The sequence below is a fragment of the Acipenser ruthenus genome, chromosome 18 (genome assembly GCF_902713425.1).
Source record: "Acipenser ruthenus chromosome 18, fAciRut3.2 maternal haplotype, whole genome shotgun sequence".
NCBI classification, from domain to species: Eukaryota; Metazoa; Chordata; class Actinopteri; order Acipenseriformes; family Acipenseridae; genus Acipenser; species Acipenser ruthenus.
The window spans coordinates 21,910,676-21,931,693 of record NC_081206.1 but is presented as its reverse complement, the minus strand read 5'-3'; the positions used below and the strand labels follow the sequence as shown (position 1 = coordinate 21,931,693).

Below are 21,018 nucleotides of genomic sequence, written 5' to 3'. Positions count from 1 at the left end.
ATGAATGACTGCCATCAAAACCTTGAATTTGAGATTTATATTTTCAAAAATATGTTGGCATGTAACATAAAATGAGGGATTTTTTTTTCTCCTACTGAACATCTAGGAGTGGTTAAAGTCTGTAAATTTAATAAACTGTATTGAGAAAGAAATGGAAGCCATTCAGACATGCTTAACCAATCCACTGCTATAGAAAGAGAATTTGAGTGACTGGTAGATCTGGGTAAATACATTCAGGCAGAGTCTTTGGTGCAAATTTCACTCTCGAGTCTCTCCTGCAGATGTTCAGAGGTTGTGCTCTCTAGCGCATCAATTATAGACAGCTAGTGAAGGGAATAACTCCTGGAAACATACTTGTTCATGTGTGTGTAATATACAACCTGTAGACTGATCAGCAAGACCACTCCATCACAAATGAGTAAACGTGTTTATGCAGAATAAATTACATCTTTGGCTTGTTATCACTCAAAATACCAGGAGGGATTGGCTCGGTTTGATATATATATTAAAGGCTGTCCAGAAGAGCTGTCAAACATCCTTGAACGTGATGGGGTTATTTTTCAATTATTTATAAACTGCTCTTTACTTTGCCCTTGATGGTGAACCCTCATACCTAAATGCACTACATTTCAGTCACAGGGACAAAAAACGTGGTGAATACAATGAGACTGGGGCTGGCTGGGCTGTGAAGCCCAGCCAGAAGGTATAGCAGCCTGCAATGTTACACTCCAGGAAACAGCTCTGGCACTGTCTACAGCAGGGCTTCCCAACCCTGGTTCTGGGGACCCCTGGTTCTCATTCCAACTGAGCTCTCAATTACTTAACTAGAAGCTTCATTGAAGTAATAATTTGCTTAATTAGAACTTTCAGTTGGAATGAAAACCAGAAGACACATGGGGTCCTGAGGACCCGGGTTAGGAAGCCCTGGTTTACAGGGTTGCAAGAAATATCACATTTCTAGTATTTTCTACATCCACTAGGGGCAGTGTTAGAGGGGGACAGGTTAATGGTTACATCCTGGTATACCAGATGTAATTTAGACCAGATTTTGAGAGCTCTATTAAGCTATGGAAAACAAAGCATAGAATACACTGTGTAACAAATATGACAATAAGTTGACTTATAAGATGTTACCAGTTCAGATCCCAGGATTTCACAAAGACGGGCAGCAGCACAGATCCTGACTGAAATAAATTCCAGCCCAGATTCCAAACTAGCACTTGTAAAAATTGGTGGAACGTGGAAAGGAATTCCAAAGCACACCTCTGATGCAGGATCCAAGCTTTTGACAAACTGGTTTTAATGAGTAATACTTTCATATATATTTATTAGAAATAATGTCTCAACAACATACTGTACTGTACAACATATTGTAAAAGCTTCACTATATTTATTACTCTTTTCCTAAATAATCTTCATATAAAATGGCTTGCAGGAGCTTCAATCCTCAAAACTGGCAAAGCAAACAGCTCACAAAGCTAGAAAACTTAACTAATTGGCTACCTTATAACTTACTGAATTAACTAAAGCAAATTGAACTTTGTTGTGATCAATGCCCTTACTTGTTAATCTAGTACAGACATCATACAATAGACAAAAATGTATAATGCAATGTTAATTAATGATCAATTATTTTGATTATTTGCAAATTAACAAACAGCCCTGGATATAATTGAATCTAGTTTCAAGTGATTTCCATATTGTAAATGTAAATTGTGTGCATTCCCTAAGAAACATTCTCATTAACAATGCATTTGCACATTTTCAACAATCTAACTGTGTAATAATTACAGAATAATTATCATTAATAGTATTATAAACGAATAGTGTTTATTATTAATAATACATTATTAATAATAATAATAATAATATTATATTATTATTAATAATAATAATAATAATAATAATAATAATAATAATAATAATAATAATAATTTTTTAAGTACTGTACTTTTCCCTTCATAAAGTTTGCATCTTTGAAACAGCTGTGCTCTTCTATTTTGATAAACCACAATGGGATTTTTTTTGTATGCATTTTATCATTCCACTTGCATAGGCTTTATTCATTTTTTCTTTCTTTTGACTGACAAGGCAGATACCACAAAATCATCAACTCGGGTCAATAGTGTAGGCAGCTGGGAAAAAGCCTGAATTTAGAAATGTGACAGTTTGGATAACACAACCCGCTCAAACTGACAGGAGCCCTTGCTGCGTGGCTGAGCAGTCAGAGTTCTGACAGACAGAGGTCATGTATCCATATTTATAGTCTAGCAGTGGATAAACAGAGAGCCTGGGGCTTTTCCTTATCTTGTAAGGTCTCAGCAAAGGTAAAGGTGCATGACCATCAGCATGAGGACAGGTTTAGGTAGAATCCCTCTTTCAATGTCAGCAATGCTCTTTGTGGAGAGAATAGGCGGCACAGCGACCCAATTCTTTAAGTTGCTATGCTTTTAAACTTTAGAGGTCAGGGTTTGAATCCAACAAGTTGGATGAGTTTGGTTATCTCAGCCTCAAATGAACAATAGACCACATCAAAAAAATAGATCACCACACAATTCAACACAATTGCTTGGGAATAGCCCAGAATTAAGGAATGCTTGCAGAGCTGTGAGGGGAAGCCCTTATTTAATTATTCAAAACAGACTTATTAATAACATTATTTAAATAACCTTTACTCTGTAATACTGCAGAGATAACTCAAAACTACAGATTGCTCTAGTAGTATTGACAAGACAACTTAATTAAAAACAAAATAGACAATCTACAGTTAAAGTCCACTCAACAATGTTGCTCTTGTACTCTGATGGCGATGGTTACTTTAAAGACGATCATACATCCATTCACTGTGCAATAAATATAAAAAAACGGAATGGATTAACATCCATCATTACAGCTTCAAGCATGTTGTGGAGTCGATGCCACAGGGGTTCATCCCCATATTAGGTTCAGGTCCTAACAAAGTGGCCAGTCTACAATAATGAAGACTGTGAAAACATGCAGAAATTTAAACCAAAAAGAACCAACAACTCCCCTTGTTTTCATCTCATTCTTGCTTTGTTTTTTTGCTCCTCCTACTCCTTTTCTACCTGTGCCTCTGCCTTCCCATGGGCAATGTCACTGGTTGACATCCTGCCTCTTATTGTGTTAAAGTTAATGGAACCATCCCACAAATAATTGCTCAAATATTACTCAGCTATTACACTTTCAAAACACATTTTCATCAATCTCAAACGTTTTCCTAGCTGGAATAAGAACAGGTTGTTGGGTGTAGAAGGCCACAAGTAATTATTTGAAAGCTAAATTACTATGCTATTGTATTTGAGCTCCAGCAACCTAGTTTGGTAGACTTTTTTATTAGTCTCTGAAGACTTCTACAGTATTTTAATCACATTTTATTATGTCTGCCATTGCATGTTTGCTCTTTAACCTCAGTCTTTGTTAAGTTCTGAATATGAACATTAGTAAATTGTGGTTTTTTGAATACAAGCACTGCCATTAAACTCTGGATGATAAAGAAAGCTTGCGAGTTCAAGCAGCAGCTTGAGATTGCGTATCAAAGCTCAATTACACCCTGTGGAAGGTTATGTTCTTTGGTGATGACCTGAGCAATGATAATGATAGCATTGTGTACTTGCTGATTTGAACTAGAAGGCCCTTTGTGAAAAATATAACTCCACTGGTACTTAATCAAATCAATACTCAAAACAAACATTATAATGTATTTATTTGTTTATTTAACCAGGAGATTTACCCATTTAGAAATATAAGTCCAGTAACACAGACTGGTTCTATCTTGTACAATTCCTAGGAAAGTGCCTATAACCCAAATGAAATCCTACAAGTACACTTTATCAGAGCAAATTCAATTATGCCAGATGTAATTTGATTTTATTCATTTTGTGTGAGCATGACCATTGCACTGTGGATAATAAATGCAGAGCTCAGTGCGAGCTGATGAGACTGGCTTTTTAGCATGTTTACCCATTCTCTGTGTGGCTTATTGAGTTATCCTCCTTGAACTTAGTTTGCTTTTGATTGATTTGAACTATGGATAGAAGCAGCATGTCAGAGACAGCATGCGAGGTCAGAGTGAGATTTGGGTATTTCAATACAATTTGATTTGCCGTAAACACATGCTGTTCGGCATCCTTAACTTTTTGAAAAACACAGGGAAATAGACAGGTATATTTTCCATCTATAAAATACATTGGTAACACTTTATTTTATTATTTATTTCTTAGCTGACACCCTTATCCAGGGCGACTTACAATATATCACATTATTTTTACATACAATTACCCATTTATACAGTTGGATTTTTACTGGAGCAATCTAGGTAAAGTACCTTGCTCTTTGCTATACAGCAGCAGTGTCCCCCATCGGGGATTGAACCCACAACCCTCCGGTCAAGAGTCCAGAGCCCTAACCACTACTCCACACTGCTGCCCGTCTGGAGTAGTGGTTATTACATGGATAGACAATAACCCATTTATTAAAGTTCTATGAGAGGTTAATAGAAGGTAATCGTATTAAAATGACAAAGTAGCAGTATTATTCCAAAAAAAAATATTACACAGCTATCTTTTTATGTCTTATATATTTGTTGGAAATAATATTAGTTTTAATAAACATACATATAGCACAAAATTGCAATAGCAGTCCAATGGTGGATACTCACAAGCACCCCGTATTGCAGTGACTATTTATTAACATAAATTGAACTTCAAATAATGGGTATTTGCATATCAATTTTAAAAAAGAAAAGCATTACCACTATACTGTATTAATCAAGTACTGTAACAGTTCAACCAGATTGAAGCAACTGTCCCAGTTCTTGCATGCAGATTGCTTTTGGTGATTTTATAACAATAATAAGGTCATCAGTATAACTTACTTCACAGAGCTGAATGGTCATTTCACTCACTTTTGCAAAATTCTGCAGCTAGGCATATTATATAAATGTCTATAGTTTTGTAGTGGAGATGTTCTTAGTGGAGATTTTTTAGTGTAACAACGTTGCATGAATTTGTTAATACAAACCATATCACAGAGAAAGGTATTTGTCATTAAACACTAAACAGTAACTTCATTAGAGTAGTACGGTAATAATGAGTTATACATTAGACAAATATTGATACTGGTTCAATAATGAAGCTTTGATTAGTGTGACTTTATTCAGTATACTTCCGAATATGTAGAAAAGTTAGTGTTTTGATTTTAATAAATGACAATATATATGTCATTTATTATATATAATACTCCCATTCAAAACATTTAAAGATTGCTATAATATTCCAAATATATGTGCTGTAATACATTATGCAGTAGCTAAAAAGGAGGTCTATGTTTTTATTGTATTTTATTTAAATTAAGTGATGCCTTGACAGCTTCTGATACAGTAAATGTCTTTTTCACACGTAGGCAGTTCTCCCCAAAGGAGGTGGCCATATCTCTTCAAGGCACTGTTAGCTAGTTCATAGACAGTGATGGACTGGAGCCTTGAAAAATAAAAGCCTTCTCCATATCCTTTCATTGGCACCCGGCCAACAGCTGAGACAAGATGAGGTGGACAGGCTCAAAGTGCACTTCTTGATGGAAAAAAAAAAAATGGACTGACTTATTTTGGTTTGCAGAGGCAAAAAAGGGGGTTTTAATTATTTTTCTCTCATACCCCAATAAATATATTTGATACTTTAATCAAATGTGTGAATCCCAAAATAACAAAAACAACAACATAGATAGATACAGTGGCTGGCTCACTGAGGAAAGAAATACAAGATAAACTATGAAATACAAGAAGATAAACTATGAAATACAAGAAGATAAACTATGAAATACAAGATAAACTATAAAATACAAGAAGATAAACTATGAAATACAAGAAGATAAACTATGAAATACAAGATAAACTATGAAATACAAGATAAACTATGAAATACAAGAAGATAAACTATGAAATACAAGATAAACTATGAAATACAAGATAAACTATGAAATACAAGAAGATAAACTATGAAATACAAGAAGATAAACTATGAAATACAAGATAAACTATGAAATACAAGAAGATAAACTATGAAATACAAGATAAACTATGAAATACAAGATAAACTATGAAATACAAGAAGATAAACTATGAAATACAAGAAGATAAACTATGAAATACAAGATAAACTATGAAATACAAGAAGATAAACTATGAAATACAAGATAAACTATGAAATACAAGATAAACTATGAAATACAAGAAGATAAACTATGAAATACAAGATAAACTATGAAATACAAGAAGATAAACTATGAAATACAAGAAGATAAACTATGAAATACAAGATAAACTATGAAATACAAGAAGATCAACTATGAAATACAAGATAAACTATGAAATACAAGATAAACTATGAAATACAAGAAGATAAACTATGAAATACAAGAAGATAAACTATGAAATACAAGATAAACTATGAAATACAAGAAGATAAACTATGCAATACAAGATAAACTATGAAATACAAGATAAACTATGAAATACAAGAAGATAAACTATGAAATACAAGATAAACTATGAAATACAAGATAAACTATGAAATACAAGATAAACTATGAAATACAAGAAGATAAACTATGTCATAATCTCGAAATCCTGAGATCAGTATCTTGTGATCTCGACAAAGCACATTTAAAAAAAAATGCCACTGTCCTTAATGAGGCACTGTAGATAGAGCATGTGCGTCTTGAAAGTGTAAGAGGATCCATATGCATTTCAAAGATGGACATATACGTCCGTTATTACACGCCAGGCAATCGGATGTCCATCTACACCGTCTCATGAGAATTTAGAATGAGGTGAAAAGGTAACACAGTATATTTATAAGAGTTGTTATGAAGATTTCAAAAGCACTGACACAACTGAACTCATGGGGTGGGAGAACTACCCTGACCTTCAGTTCTCCAGAGCAGCTGTGGGGAACTGCTGTGCTGAGGAAGCATTCTACATTTGGGAGAAAACTGGGGGTCAAATCATTGACAAGTGGGTTGCAAAGATGACATTCAAATTGTGCATTTAAAATTGGGGTGTAAAATATATAATTGTCAGAAACAAAGTGCAGTTAATTATAAAAAACACATTTCTCAAGGCAAATAATGGCATATACTATAAGTTGATTAAATAAAGTATTTACAATTCAATAATTCACAGAAGGAATACTGTTTTGAGAAGCTACAGTGTTGTTTATTTTTCATATTCAAGATCTAAATACACTGTAGCTGCGTCAACATCAAATTCAGCTAAATCATCAGAAGTTCCAATTCAAAGTCAACAAAAAAAATTAACGGCTTCAATTACCCTTGTCCGGTGCAATTAGTAGCCCAGATGGTTGTGATCATATTCTACTCCTCTACTGCTGTTAGAACACATCTCTCAGTCACGCCTAATACTGTTTCTCATGCTTGAGAAGCATCAGAGGTAGTTTCACTTGAACCATCTTTCATTTGCAGTTGCTCTAATTTGAAATCATTCTCATCCATTTATTGTACTTACTACATGCTCTTACATAAGCAAATATTTTTATTTTTTGCTTTTAGTCGAACTCGCTCTTAAATGTAAGTATTTACTGCATTCTTTATTTTGCTCTTAGTTGATTTATCTGCTACTGACTTTATTGTGCTTTATAACTGTTCTTATCCGTAATGTGATATTTTATAATATGGTATTTTGTAATGTGATACTTTGTACTGTGATATTTTGTAACAACAGTAAGTCGCCCTGGATAAGAGAATCTGCTAAGAAATAAATAATAATAATCTAAATGAACAGGGTTTGTTGTTTACTGTATGTTTTCTCCCAGTAGACAAAACTGGCTATACAGGGAATACTAGAAACCTAACTAGTATTTATTAGATGCTTAATAGTTCAGTTGGTCCATTTGCTCTCAAATAAAATACTGCAGTCTACTATAGTAAGCTGAAAATGTTCAGTTATTTCAGATTGTATTCGTCTTTTTGCATTGTGCAGTTTTAACTGAAACTTATTGATACAAATGTATTCACTTCCAGTTTCAAAACAGGATTGTTGTGACAATAAAGGACCTCTGTGTCTATTTTCTTTAGGATTTCACTCTGTCTGTTATGGCTGTCAAGGCTGTTTTATTACTGGATAATTCGGAGCTCTTGCTGGACAATACATGAATGCTTAAATTGCTCCAAATGTCTAATTGCATTACCTTCAAATAGCACATCCACAGAAAAAGCAGTCCACGGTTCACAGTCTTGTTCATTCAGCGTCTGCTTTACTCACATTCCTCTCTGTATACACTTGTCTCTTCGTGATTCCAAATGTCACATTTGGTAGATACTATATTATATAGCTTTTATCTAAAACACCTTCAAATCTGTGTTTCCAATGGAAAAGATCAGAAATTCCATATTATAGAAAGATAGATGCATCCCATAACATTGAGATTAGGTTTTGTCTCTTGTTGCTGCTGTGTGCTTGTCTTCAACATTCAAAGGCTGATGCATAGCTTTGATAGATGCAATGGATTTAGTTAGTGTAGAATGATAATAGACAATAGGTAGGAGAGGCAATACATCAGATTTTACCTCCAAGTCTGGTGGGAACAGCCCTCAATTAAGGTCAACCAAGCCTGAGTGACGGAGGACTTCTTCAGAAACTGAGGATTTTCAACATAAATAACATAAGGAGAGTAGATTGGGGAAGGCAGCAGGCAACAATAGCGTTGTGGAATAATGAAATTAGCTTTGAAGGCTTTAATGAGCAAATTCATTCATTTGATTGCAGAGCTTAAGAAGACACAGGTGCTAGGCTTTTGAAGATCAAAATCAGGTGTAAACTAAATGTGTAAATAAGCTGTAAAGCATTGCAGTTACAGAGGTATAGATTGAAGAGTTATGGGGGTTTAAAAAAAACTGCAGTGAGCTGTCTCATGCTGGAAACGTTTGTTTAAAAAGTAACTTGCTACAGGTCTGAAGTAGCACAGTTATCTTATATATTCTTCTTGCTGTTTAGAATCCTCTTGTTAATTATTTTTTCTTACAGTCATCAGCTCTACCCCTGGCATGACAAAAGTCCACATTCGTTCTATGTATTTATTAATAATGTATTAAATCCATTAGGGGCATGGTGTTGCAGTGGGGCAGAGTAATGGTTACATTCTGGTGTACCAGCTGTTCTTACTGTATAGAAACTACATATCTGAGAGCTCTTTTAGCGCTAGAGAGCTGCTTTAAACCTGAGTTTTAAAAAGTCACCAGGTTGTAATGATTGAAACAGAGTGAATTTAAACAAGAAGGAGAATACATTAGTAACTCTAATATTTCATGCTCATATGATATACATAATGAATCTAGACAGGATAAGATGGACTGTTATATACTGTATCAGACTGATACTAAGTTAATTATGTCCATGCTCTATGTTCTATGCTTTCTCCAAGTCGTGTTCCACAGTTGGCCTGTTCCCTTGAGTTACTTGGGTACCACATGTGCACGCATTTATTTTGCTTGGTAAGAAATGGAAAGAAATGAAGACATCCTGTCTTGCCCCACAGCAACTCAACACTGGCACTAAATGACACATTTCTTCAGCAGATGCGTTCACTTTAAAGTTAATTTCAATGTTTTCATTTCACTGGACCAGAGTGCATTCAGGAATTACAAAGAGACATAACAACAAAGTATCCATGATTCTGTTTAATAAGTGAGATAGCTGTTCAAAGGCTGACACGGCTTTCAATGTAGTTTATTTCTGTCTTTGCATCCTTAGCTTCTGAGTGTATTGCTGTTTATAATTGCCTTCAAAATTCATCAGCTTTGATCACCTACTGCAAATAACTATTCTAAAAAAGTCACTATGACAGTAATCGCATGTTTTTGTAATGCAAATGTGTAAATTATAGAGCTTTGAATTTTGTCTCTCCATTCCATTAAGGCTAACTGTTCCCTCTGTGAATAAACAGTTGTGGTAATAAGGGTTTGCATATTCACGGCACATTTGTGCTGCGAAGTCACTTAATTAGTTTAGTCAGCAACTTAGTGCAAGCGCTTAACAGAAATGTGTATTTGCTTTGCATGAGCTATTAAACATTATAAAGTGGAAACATTTTAATATATGCTAACATGAAAAAGTTATATGGTAATTCCAGCAAGGACTAGCTGGCACACCTCAGTTTGCAAGCAGTTCTTTAAGTAGTGTTGCACTTCCATGGTCATTTTACCTGGACTGGATGGTGAAATTATCCCCACCCCTTCAACGGCTTCTTTCCAGTCATTAACCAAACAGCAGCTTCCCCTACTGACTGACATGCTTTCAGCCAGTAATATGCTTTGACCCAGAATACTCTGCAGAGGTCAAATGAAATAGGAAGTGCAAGTGTTACAGATTTCCTGAGATTAAGGCATGGAAATTAAGAAATTTCATAGTACCAGATATCATGTTGTGTTTCTTGTTTTTCAAAATTCTGCTTTTACATTTTTGGAATAAAGTGAATACTTTTAATTTTGTTTTTACTGATGGACAGTATCCTTAAATACAGTATCAGCAATATGTGTAAGCTTTACCTTCATTAAATGAGCCTTTTACAAACTGAAATACACAGTGGTTTTAATAGTACAATTTTATTTAAAACTAAAAAAGTCAGCATGGCACAATTTAAACAGTTAAATGCACAATGTATATGTTTAACATGTTGATATGCAATGCATATATTGTGCAACAACCTTTAATTACCAAATATACATTAATGGCTTGTTCCATAAACATGACAACATGTATTTAATTCTGATTGGTAGCATATCAACAACTTGAGTTGTTAAATGTATTTTATTTATTTTCCTATAAACATATTTATTTTACTTTGTACATGTGATACACAGTCAAGGCAGATTTCTAAATCTTAATCATATTTACATTCATGCATTATTTTTCACACTTTATTTGTACATGATATGATACACTGGTATGCACAGATGCTGGGTATATTGTAGGTATATGCAGTTATATGTCACAATGCATGGTCTGTTCTTGCAAACTCAATACAATTTATTTTGTAGCAGGAAAACTGGTTAATAGGTCTTCTTTAATGCTTTAGTGCTATATACACAGTTGTAATGATTAATGATAAGGTGTAGGGTGGTTAATCTCTCCTTGCATCTCCTTCCTTGATAGTACAATATTAGGGTTAATAATAATAAGGGTTAAATTAAAATAATAACACTGAAACAGAATTTTTGCTTTAGTCTGTATTTTAAAAATCCACTGAATATAATACATCATATGTTAGGACTTTAGACAGCAACCAAAACTAGCTTTACAATGTTTGTAGTCTTCTTCCTGGTACAGCAGTATTCAAAAATATGAAAAATTGTGAACTACTATCTATGTGACCTGCTCCACATAAAGATCTGCTCACCAGTCAGTTACTTTCAATCGGGACGCAGTATTAAGATCTCGCTGTATTAAGCTCAGCAGTATAAACACAGAAGGTGGTAAGATGTAGACCACAATATAGTTCAATAAGCAAGGGGACTGCATGATTAAATTGGAATAAAGGAATTTGCCTTTTGGTCAGAAATGTGCCGCCCTCTTTATGAGGCTGTCAGAAGTCAGCCCAGGCTGGGTGATGGAATTCATTCACCCCCAAAAGGGAGCTACAGCCGCAAAGGGAGCAAAAAGGAGGAGGAAAAAAACTTCACAACAGACTGAAAGAGGTAAGTCTAAACTTTCAGCGATAGAGGTAAACCATTGAGGGAAAGAACAGTGGCCTTCAAAATATAAAAACAGGAGAAGATGGTTACCTTACACACACACACACACACAAGACAGCCTGTTTTTTTTGTACCAATAAATGATGAAACATGGAACTCTTCTAGCGTGTTGTTAAAGAATCCAACAGCAGTGTAGAACAGTTTCATGTGCACCAAACATTATTCTATTCATAAAAACATTCTTTAAATAACTTGGTGAGGGCCCATTTACTCCTGCCATGCTTTTTTTAAATTTGGAATCATCAATTATTTTACCCCTGATTTTCTCCCAACTTGGAATGCCCAATTATTCAACCCGGCTCACCTCTGCAACCCCCGCACTAACGTGTGCCGTCAGCCATCCGCTTTTTATTGCACTGAAAGCCATGAAGCCATTACAGATCTACAGCATCGGAGGACCACGCAGTTCTGAATTGCACACAGGCAGTCCTGCAGGCACCCGGCTAGCCACAGGGGTCACTGTTGCGCAGTGAGCCAAGGATTCTCCAGCCGACCTAACCCTCCCTGCCCGGGCACTGCTTCGCTAATCGTGCGCTGCCTCCTGGGAACTCCTGGTCACGGTCAGCAGTGGCATAGCCTGGATTCAAACTGCTGATCTTCAAGCGGAGTGCAGGATGCGCCACTCGGGAGTCCTACTCCTACCATTCTAACCAAAGGCGAACACAAAAATACAATTATACACACAATTATGATTTTTTTTTTTTGATTTATAATTCTGATATTGATTTCAAAAAGCTAAACTCTGCTCAGCGCTATGAAGAACATCTTACTGTTTTTTTGTATTTTTTGTAAGACACTAAGAAAGATTTAGCAACATTGAACTCATCCAGCACTTGTTTATTCAGGGGACTTAGACGTGTTCGGACTGAAAGGTGAGTTATTGGAATATGTTTATGTTAAGACCTAGAGCACACACCTGAAGTGTCCATTCTTGAGATCAGCACTTTGCTCCACAGAGGCCAATCGTAACTTCAAGCTCTTAATCATAAAATCTTTAGTGCTACTAAAAGCTGCTAAGTACATTTATGCACAGGTCCAGAGTAGGGGGTTCACTGCATGCAAGTACAGATACTTACTGTTTTGGCATCATTGATTTTAGTTCATTTAAATGTGATAAAGATGAGATGAACATAAATTAGTAACAAAAAGAATGAAAAAAGACCACTTGCGTGGGGCCATTTCCATTACATAAAAAGGAATGTATGCTTTCAAAAGAATGGTAGAAAAGGTCAATGCACCAAGACACTTTCCTTTACTGAATTCAGCCACCATGCCAGACCTCAAGAACAGCCCACTTTTGGAAATACAAAACAGGTGAAATATTCCATTCTATACAAACCCTCCATTTAGTGACCCTTTTTTAAAAAAAAAACTCAAATCAAAAGACTTTGTTCTGAACCACGAGCATCCTCAGCAGAGAAAGCCTTCGTCCAGCTTTTGTCAGCCCCCCTGTTCTCATGCAAAGTGATGCTTTTACAGCACAGACCTCTTCAGTGGGATCCCAAGGGTTATTCTTCTTTGTCGAGAGGGGAGATTTCATTTGGAAAGAAAAGGATAAGCCGGTAATCACATTAAGTACTTGAGTATTTCCTACTTTATATTCCACAGCCTCCTGTCTTCTCTAAGCGTTTCTTTCATTTAAAAAAAAAAGATTCACTATTTATGGTCAATTTTCTCTCATACCCCCTGGAGTTTGCACCCCTCAAAGGAGAAGGACCTGCTGGGAAATGCACTGGCTCCAACACAGTCACTACTGTTTGTCAGTGTCTTGAAAATAGTTAGCCTAGTTACCAGTGTCACAAAAGGTACAAGGTACAGTGTTGACACATTAAACAGTTACATGAACCTGCTTGAAAAGGTCTGAGATCCCTACCAGGTAACTCTACACTGCTATGGAGTACACCAGGTACAGTACCAGTGTGACTTATAGAAGACTCTTTGTAAAATCACACAGAAATGACTTTTACATTCTGGAACTGAGCGAGTGGCTGAGTGAATTAAAGACATTAAAGGTGAATTTCGTTCTGCTATTTTATCCAAAGTGTTTTTCTAAAAGGGTTTTTGTTTGGCTGTTTTTTTATGTGAAAAAAGCCCTTACCCTTTCCAGTTATACTGTAAAACAAAAAATAAACAACCCAACTCTGCTTCAATAACCGGTGTCCTTATTTCTAGTCTTGTAACTTTCAAATGTTTTTTTTTTCTTTCATTTTGAAAAGTAAATGCACGTGTACAAATTAGGGACAAACAGCTTTTTAGGATGAGTTTATTTTTAGAGCTTTTCTATATATTCTGAGACGCTCAGTAACATGGGGGGAAATAAAAATCAAATTGATGGTTTCCTTAACTGAATTACAGTACGTTCTGTTTATTAGGCACCCACACTTCACAAACTCTAACAGAACTCACAAGAACAGTTTAGCAGGTTGACTGTGGTAATGTCATAAATGTTGCTATGTTATTACTGTTTAACAAATATTTTCGTAGGTTATATATTTAATGAACTGACACCCACATTAGCCAATAAAATATCCTTCCCTTGAGGCAAAGCCAGAGCAGAGGGGGTGATGATGGCCATGCATTTCATGTTCAGAGAGACAGACAAGGCAGCAAGCTTTTCATAGAGGCAGGCCTCTGAATATGACCACAGTCCCTGTATTCCAGGAAGCTGATGACAGCGGAGCAAAGAAATAAAATAAATACAAAACAAATGGAAGCCATTAAAAAAAAAAGGTTCACAACCGTGAAAATTCAGGTGGAACCTAGAGTAGGTGGGTATTTAATGTACCTGTATGTTGTAAAATACATTGAACATATCAACAGTCTTCTGTCAGGGGAAAAATATAACCAAGCAAATGAAATAAACTGTGGAGTTTAAAAACAGCACCTTTTTTTTTAAATCTGATTAACTTCTAAAAACGATACTGGTGACCAAAAAAAAGCAAACCATAGCTATTTCGAATTGCATAGTCAGGGGACTGGTAAAAGTCTGTTCCCAGTTTTTAAAGGCATGCAGTTTTTTTGGTTCACAAAATTGGCACCAACCATCTATCCCTCTTCATTCACGTTGTTGGTTTGTTATTTTGGAGCTGGGGGTTAATGACCAGGTCTGACAAGAGATCACTGGTCAGACCATGCAGTGCCTTGCATTTTGGCTCAAATGGGCTGCCCCTTCTCTTGTAATTCATGCCAAATAACACTGCCCTGATGCAGCATCAAAAGAAAAAAAACAATAAAAGGCAGAGGAATCTAAAAAGTTGTTGCATTCAAGAAAGACTGCATGCAGTTTTTTTATTTACATTTTTTTTTTGCAAATGTCTATGCAAAGATTTTTATTTATCCGAGTTACCGTGATTGACAGGTTCATCCTTGCTTCTGACAAACATCAAGACTTCAGAGCAAGGCTGCCTCCCTGCTCTGAATATCTTATATGTGTGCACTATTTGAAAAGGAGGTCCTAAGTCCCAAAGGTTGCTCTCACTCTAGGTCTCTTTCTTCCATTTCCCAGTGAAGCCATGGCACACAAGCACGGTTTGGGCGTGCATTCAAAGTTCAGCTCCCCTGTCATCTGTTGGGAGGAGCTGTGTTTTGGAGGGGAGGGGGGTTGAGGGTCTGTGTGTCCTTCCTCTTCATCTCGGATCCTATACGACCGCATTGTTAGCATCCACCCTTTTCTTGTTTCGGGAGGCCATTGCATATTCACCTCGGCTTGTTCCATTCTCTTCCTTTCGCAGTGGTTTCCTGAAGTAGAAGAAAGATAAGGGGACTTATTCACCCAACAGTGGCTACGATAATTAATTTAAATAATATATGTATTCACAAATAATTAATAATGATAGAAGACTGAAGACTGGGATGCCGCATCTCTTGACTAACATACTCTTGGACCAGTGTTTAGGTGAACATGCCATACTACTTGCTTCTGTATATACAAAACACAAATTACTGAAGCTTCATGTGAGCAGTCTCTGATGACTAAAAGTGTCCATCTTCATCCTTACCAAGTCTCAGCTCCACAGTATTTAGGTCTACATGCTTTTCATGTGGAAGACCTGTTATAAGAAAGCCAAAAACACCCGACAGGCACTACTATTGTGGATCAATATTGGTTCAGTGGGAAGATCGTTTTGCCCATGCTGCCCGCAATAGTGTTCTCTGAGGATCCAGCTGTTCTGCTCTTTGCCTGACTGCCCAGCTATCAGATTGTGTTCACATCTGCTGGAACTGACAGACTATGGGCAATAAGCTCCCATGTGTGAACTTCAGAGTTGCCAGAGGCAAGATTATGTTCTCATAGATGCCTAGTTGGTAGCAAATACATTACAGCAAATCTATACTCAGACAAATAGTAGCTCTTATATATTTATTAATACACGTCTTGCCAGGATATTAATTTAAACAATGGATGCAAGTACTTGACCAGAAATACTTGCAGTGCATTTCCTCTTGCCAAAAGCATTGAAAAGGTCAAATGTTTTTACAGTGGGTTGTTTTTTATATTAACAGACATCTTTTCAGATTGCTGACAGTAGACAAGATCCATTTTATTCTGTGATGAAACTGAGCAATAGCTTTCTTTCAAGATCATGCCATTGGTCTCTCAATATCCCCCAAGTCAAACAGTAATCATCACCGAGGAAACAAGGAAAAATCTCTCCTGTGAATTGGTAAAATAACACAGCAGTAGTACAGGTGGTTACTAATATGATGATGTACTATCCATAATAGACAATCTCAGCACAGCAGGTTAGATTAGTGTTTAAAGATATATGAGTCTTAAAGACAACAGAGAGCCTGAAGTAACTGCCAGTACAGTAAATTAAAACTAGGGACCCGTTCAACAGTGATAAATGAAGGGAACATCAGCTGCTAATGTTATTGATCTTTTTCAAATATGCCTGGTTTATCACTGTTGATTTTAAACAACACTGGTTTGACATCGTTTACTACAACTGTGCATTACTTCCCACTATACTGAAGAGAACTATCCTGTAACTTGAACTTGTTTGAACATCACGCAATGAACGAGTGCACAAATAAGAGGCAGTTAGAGATTGCACGCTGTTCAACACAATCTTCAATACATTTACATAACCTTCTATTCTTCAAAGTAGGCCACTTTAGACATTGTAGTCGAGCACAGTGATGTGTGGCAGGATGATATCCTAATATAAAAAGCGAATCTCTTAAAAATGTCGCTGAAGGTTGACTATGCAGACCGGCTAAAATCCTGTTTGAAGGAACTTCTGATGTTGCACAGCATTTTACTTTCATGTTAAAGTGCCTCAAAGAGCAACTTGCTATGAGTTTGAAAAATTCCAGAAATCTCAACTAATGTATTATTCTTGTTGTTTAAACCCATTTCGTATATACCATTTAATCGCATCCTGGTGACCTTTTATTTAAATGCACCCCTCAATAGATTTTAGACATGTCTTCTCTCTAAGTACAGTTGGTACACTATAGTGTAACAATTGACCTGTCCCCTTGCAACACTGGCTGTAAAAAATAACACATTTGTTCTATGTGTTATTATTTGTATTTCTTATTCACACCATAGCTCTCTAAGCTTTACAAAGGTAGTTTTAGCTGTATTGCCTGTTAGACAAATAACATGAATTCTTTGGCTACTGCTTAGGTGGTTAGAAATGATACTGTCACTCTAATACAGGAATGGGGCCGCCCTTTGTAAGGGGTTGCAGAGCTGTCTCTATGGAGCTGAATGCCTTCACCTGCATTTCATGCCCAACAGCACTGACCGATTAGGGGTCTGTGGAAGAACCAAGGGTTTAGCATTTTTTTTATTTTTTATTACACATTTCCAGATTAGAACCAGTCAGAAAGCCTTTATTTAATACTCAAAACATTTCAATACTGATATATTAAGTGGCACAGGCATTTTAAATGTCACCTTTTACATGGGCAGAGAATAGTGCTCTTCTGCTGTTCCTGCCATAGCAAAGCAATTAGGTTCCATGTGACTGAATACAGTGCCTCAGGAGCCAGAGCAATAGCAGAAGCCATGGAGCGACTGCATATACTAATTCATAGCAATGCCTGACACATTGGGGCAATAAACAGTACAAAAAAGAAATACTTTAATTTGTATTCTATTAACTGGTTAGAAAATATAATTTATGTAAGATTTTTGCTGACCATCAAGGACGTGTCTGTAAAATACCATCATGGCAAGCATTAGTGTAGAATTACCTTCAAATGTTTTTTTTTCAAACATATCTGAAAATAACATTTCAAATATTGTGTTGTTTCCAACATTTTTCTTCTTCAGTTGCACATTGCCTACCATGCAAAACATTTCTAATGGGAATGACGCAAATTAAAGTTTTGTTTTTTGCTAATAATGTATGTAATCCCTACAGATCAAACTCCAATTAAAGAAATAAGTGGTTACTAAATTAAGGTTGAAAAAATAATCTGTGATGTTTTCAAAGTGCGCTTGCTCACAATGTGCTGCGTGTATCAGCATCTCTCACTGGTGTAACTGCCATCTAAATTTACAAGCGCCAAGGAACTAATAAGCTCCTTTTGCTGGGACAAAGTTCCGCAACCTGTTGAGCAAAGTAAAAAAAAAAAAAAAGCTTTTTATTGCGCTTGTCAAATTGCTTATAGTGAAATGCCACTAAACCTGAATAAAGAAAAGGTCACTGGTCTTTCAGAGCTGCTGAAAAGAGAGGTTTGAGCTGATGCATGTGTCAATTAATACTGCTTTTGATGAAAATCCTGGATAGGATTTTATAAACAAACAGGAACAACATGGGAAAACTAATATAGATTGGACCTGTTCCTAGGTGCCTGTACAGTCAATGACTCCATATAACTTATACGTTACTTGCATACCTCATATTGGTTTCAATTTCCAAATAGCCACATTTCAAGACCTCTAATTCCCCCAAGGAATTTAGGAAAGGAAATGTGCAACCAAGTCTGTTATCCTATTAACATGATATCTTTGAGGGTAATAGATTAAATGTGGGGCCTCACTGGGAATGCAATCCCTATTTTGTATGTATGGATGGATATATTAAAATACTTTACTGTCTTTAGCTACTTCAATACCACACCAGAGTACTCTGTACAATGTATTGCAGTAGCTCTGCTGTTTCATTTTATTAACGCATAGACATCATTTCAAGTCAATATTCTTAGCAATTAAAAATACTATTATTACAGTAGCTTGTATAGTTAATAATATTCATACTGGCATGAATAGCCATAAAACTACCCCAGTGCTTACTCAAAATCCAGTCGGCTGTGGCTTTAACTCATAAAGCCTTGGAACCCAGAGTGGTCTATGATAAGGTAGTTGAGTTCAGAAGCTGCTCTGCTGTTCTAATTACCAGCTATAGAAATATACAACACAGGCCTGTGTCTTTATCTTTGTTAGCGCCAGTGCCATCAAATTATGGAATAATTTTATACTGCTGGCAATAGACAGTAAGTGTTCACTAGATGGCTGTGGTTCTTCCGAATATGAAGACATTTTGGCTCATTCAGCATTTGGTTATAAACATGGTAATTTGTTTGACCTTCTTATGCTGACCACCCCTGGCCAACTAAGGTGTGGCTTACATAAAAAAAGAAAGAAAACAGGGAAAATTTGATTCTAGTGATTTTTTAAAACTCAGAAGTTTAAAGTGCCACCCGTGGGCTCAGAAGAGATCTCAGAATCATAGATAAACTCAAATTAGAAGCCTCGGAACATTCACCTAAAACATATTCTACAGCACTACCACATGGTATAGAAAGACATATAGAAAACTAAAATGTTAGTTTTCAGTTCAAGTAAATCATTTATAACTTCCTACTGATTCTCCATCTAACCTATAGTTCTGGCCAAACGTTTTAAATCACCCTAGAGACTTAACTGAATTTGCTTCATAAAGTCGAATGAAACCTAAAATATAAGATCAATATATATATATATATATATATATATATATATATATATATATATATATATATATATTTTTTTTTTTTTTTAATAATATCTCAATCTTAAAATTTTAGATGATGCCAAACTGTTGTCCATAACTGTAGTCCACTTTGTTGATTGAATAAATCTGTGACAGAACACCAAAGGGCATTATCCATAATCCTCCTTTTACTAACAGCCACTGATATCTCCTCCAGGCATCTTCTTATCAGCAGTGACCAGGGACAAGTCGAATTAGCCTGGCACCAGGAAAGGGCAGAGTAATGCTTCAGAACATTTGAAAGCACACCCTCGGAATTCCAATAACTGCAGTCTGACCATGGCAATGTCAGGTTCAGAGTCTGCTACACGACCCAGATCACAAACTGTGTTTTTGACACTTTTGCTATTTCATTGGCATGTTCGGGGACTGTCCTCCTACAGTATGATGTTAGTCCATAGTTCCATAAAATAGAGAAATAATGCTGGTCATAATGTTGACTTTGTGATTTTTTTTTAACGTTTACATCCCTTTAATTTGAAATACAATGGCAAAGAAGCATCAGTATAGATCCATAACGTAGAACATAGGTGCTGTATTTTGTATGCCTCTCTACCCCTGCCCCTTCTACATACTGCACTTTGGAAGTGAGGCACACAGCTTTTATATTGTGGTAGATGAACATTAGTGTTACTTACAAAAAGAAAGCAAAATGAATTGAGCTGTTTATTTGTTTTATGCTTGTCTTGAGGGTACCGTTTTTCTCTATTTCTGTCTTTTTAACTGGGTCGTGAAATTTAAATTAAAGCCAATGGGCTTGACTTCTGTATATTTTATTATTTCCCTGAGAAAAAAATCTAATTAAATTACATCCAATGGAAATATGAACGTTAATAAAAAAAAAAAAAAAAAAAAAAAGCATCTTGCCTCTTAAATGCCATGCAGTCAAACCTCTTTGACAGTTGGGTAATTTTTATATAGAGTGGAGATTTAATGAGAACGGGGCAGGGAATGCTAGTGGGAAGGGGGAGGGGGGGAGGGGTTATATTTAGTAAAAAAAAAAAAAAAAAGAAGATTTTTGTTTTATATGCTGCTTTTCTCATTACAACAGACGGCTCCAGAATTACAATGATTAGAGAAGAAAGCGGGAGAAACAATTTATTGCAACAAGGCCAATTCATTTAATCAGAAGTACAGTCGCCCATGCGGAGCCCTTCAGAAGCATATGCTGAGGCTGGCAGTGAATGATGGACGCTGTCTTTTCAAGAGCCGGTCTGGGTATAGCAGGAGCCATTCACTGCAG

At 36.0% G+C, this 21,018-nt stretch overlaps 1 protein-coding gene across 1 annotated transcript in view; it reads right to left on the bottom strand.

The window, feature by feature from the left end:
* Positions 1-14,031: 14,031 nt before the first annotated feature.
* prima1 (proline rich membrane anchor 1) overlaps positions 14,032-21,018 on the bottom strand; it is a 36,992-nt gene continuing 30,005 nt past the window's right edge. Inside the window, exon 4 of the mRNA XM_034927456.2 lies at positions 14,032-15,522. Within this exon, the coding sequence (XP_034783347.2) occupies positions 15,423-15,522 (100 nt within the window). The 3' untranslated portion in view covers positions 14,032-15,422. The remainder of the gene's footprint in view (positions 15,523-21,018) is intronic.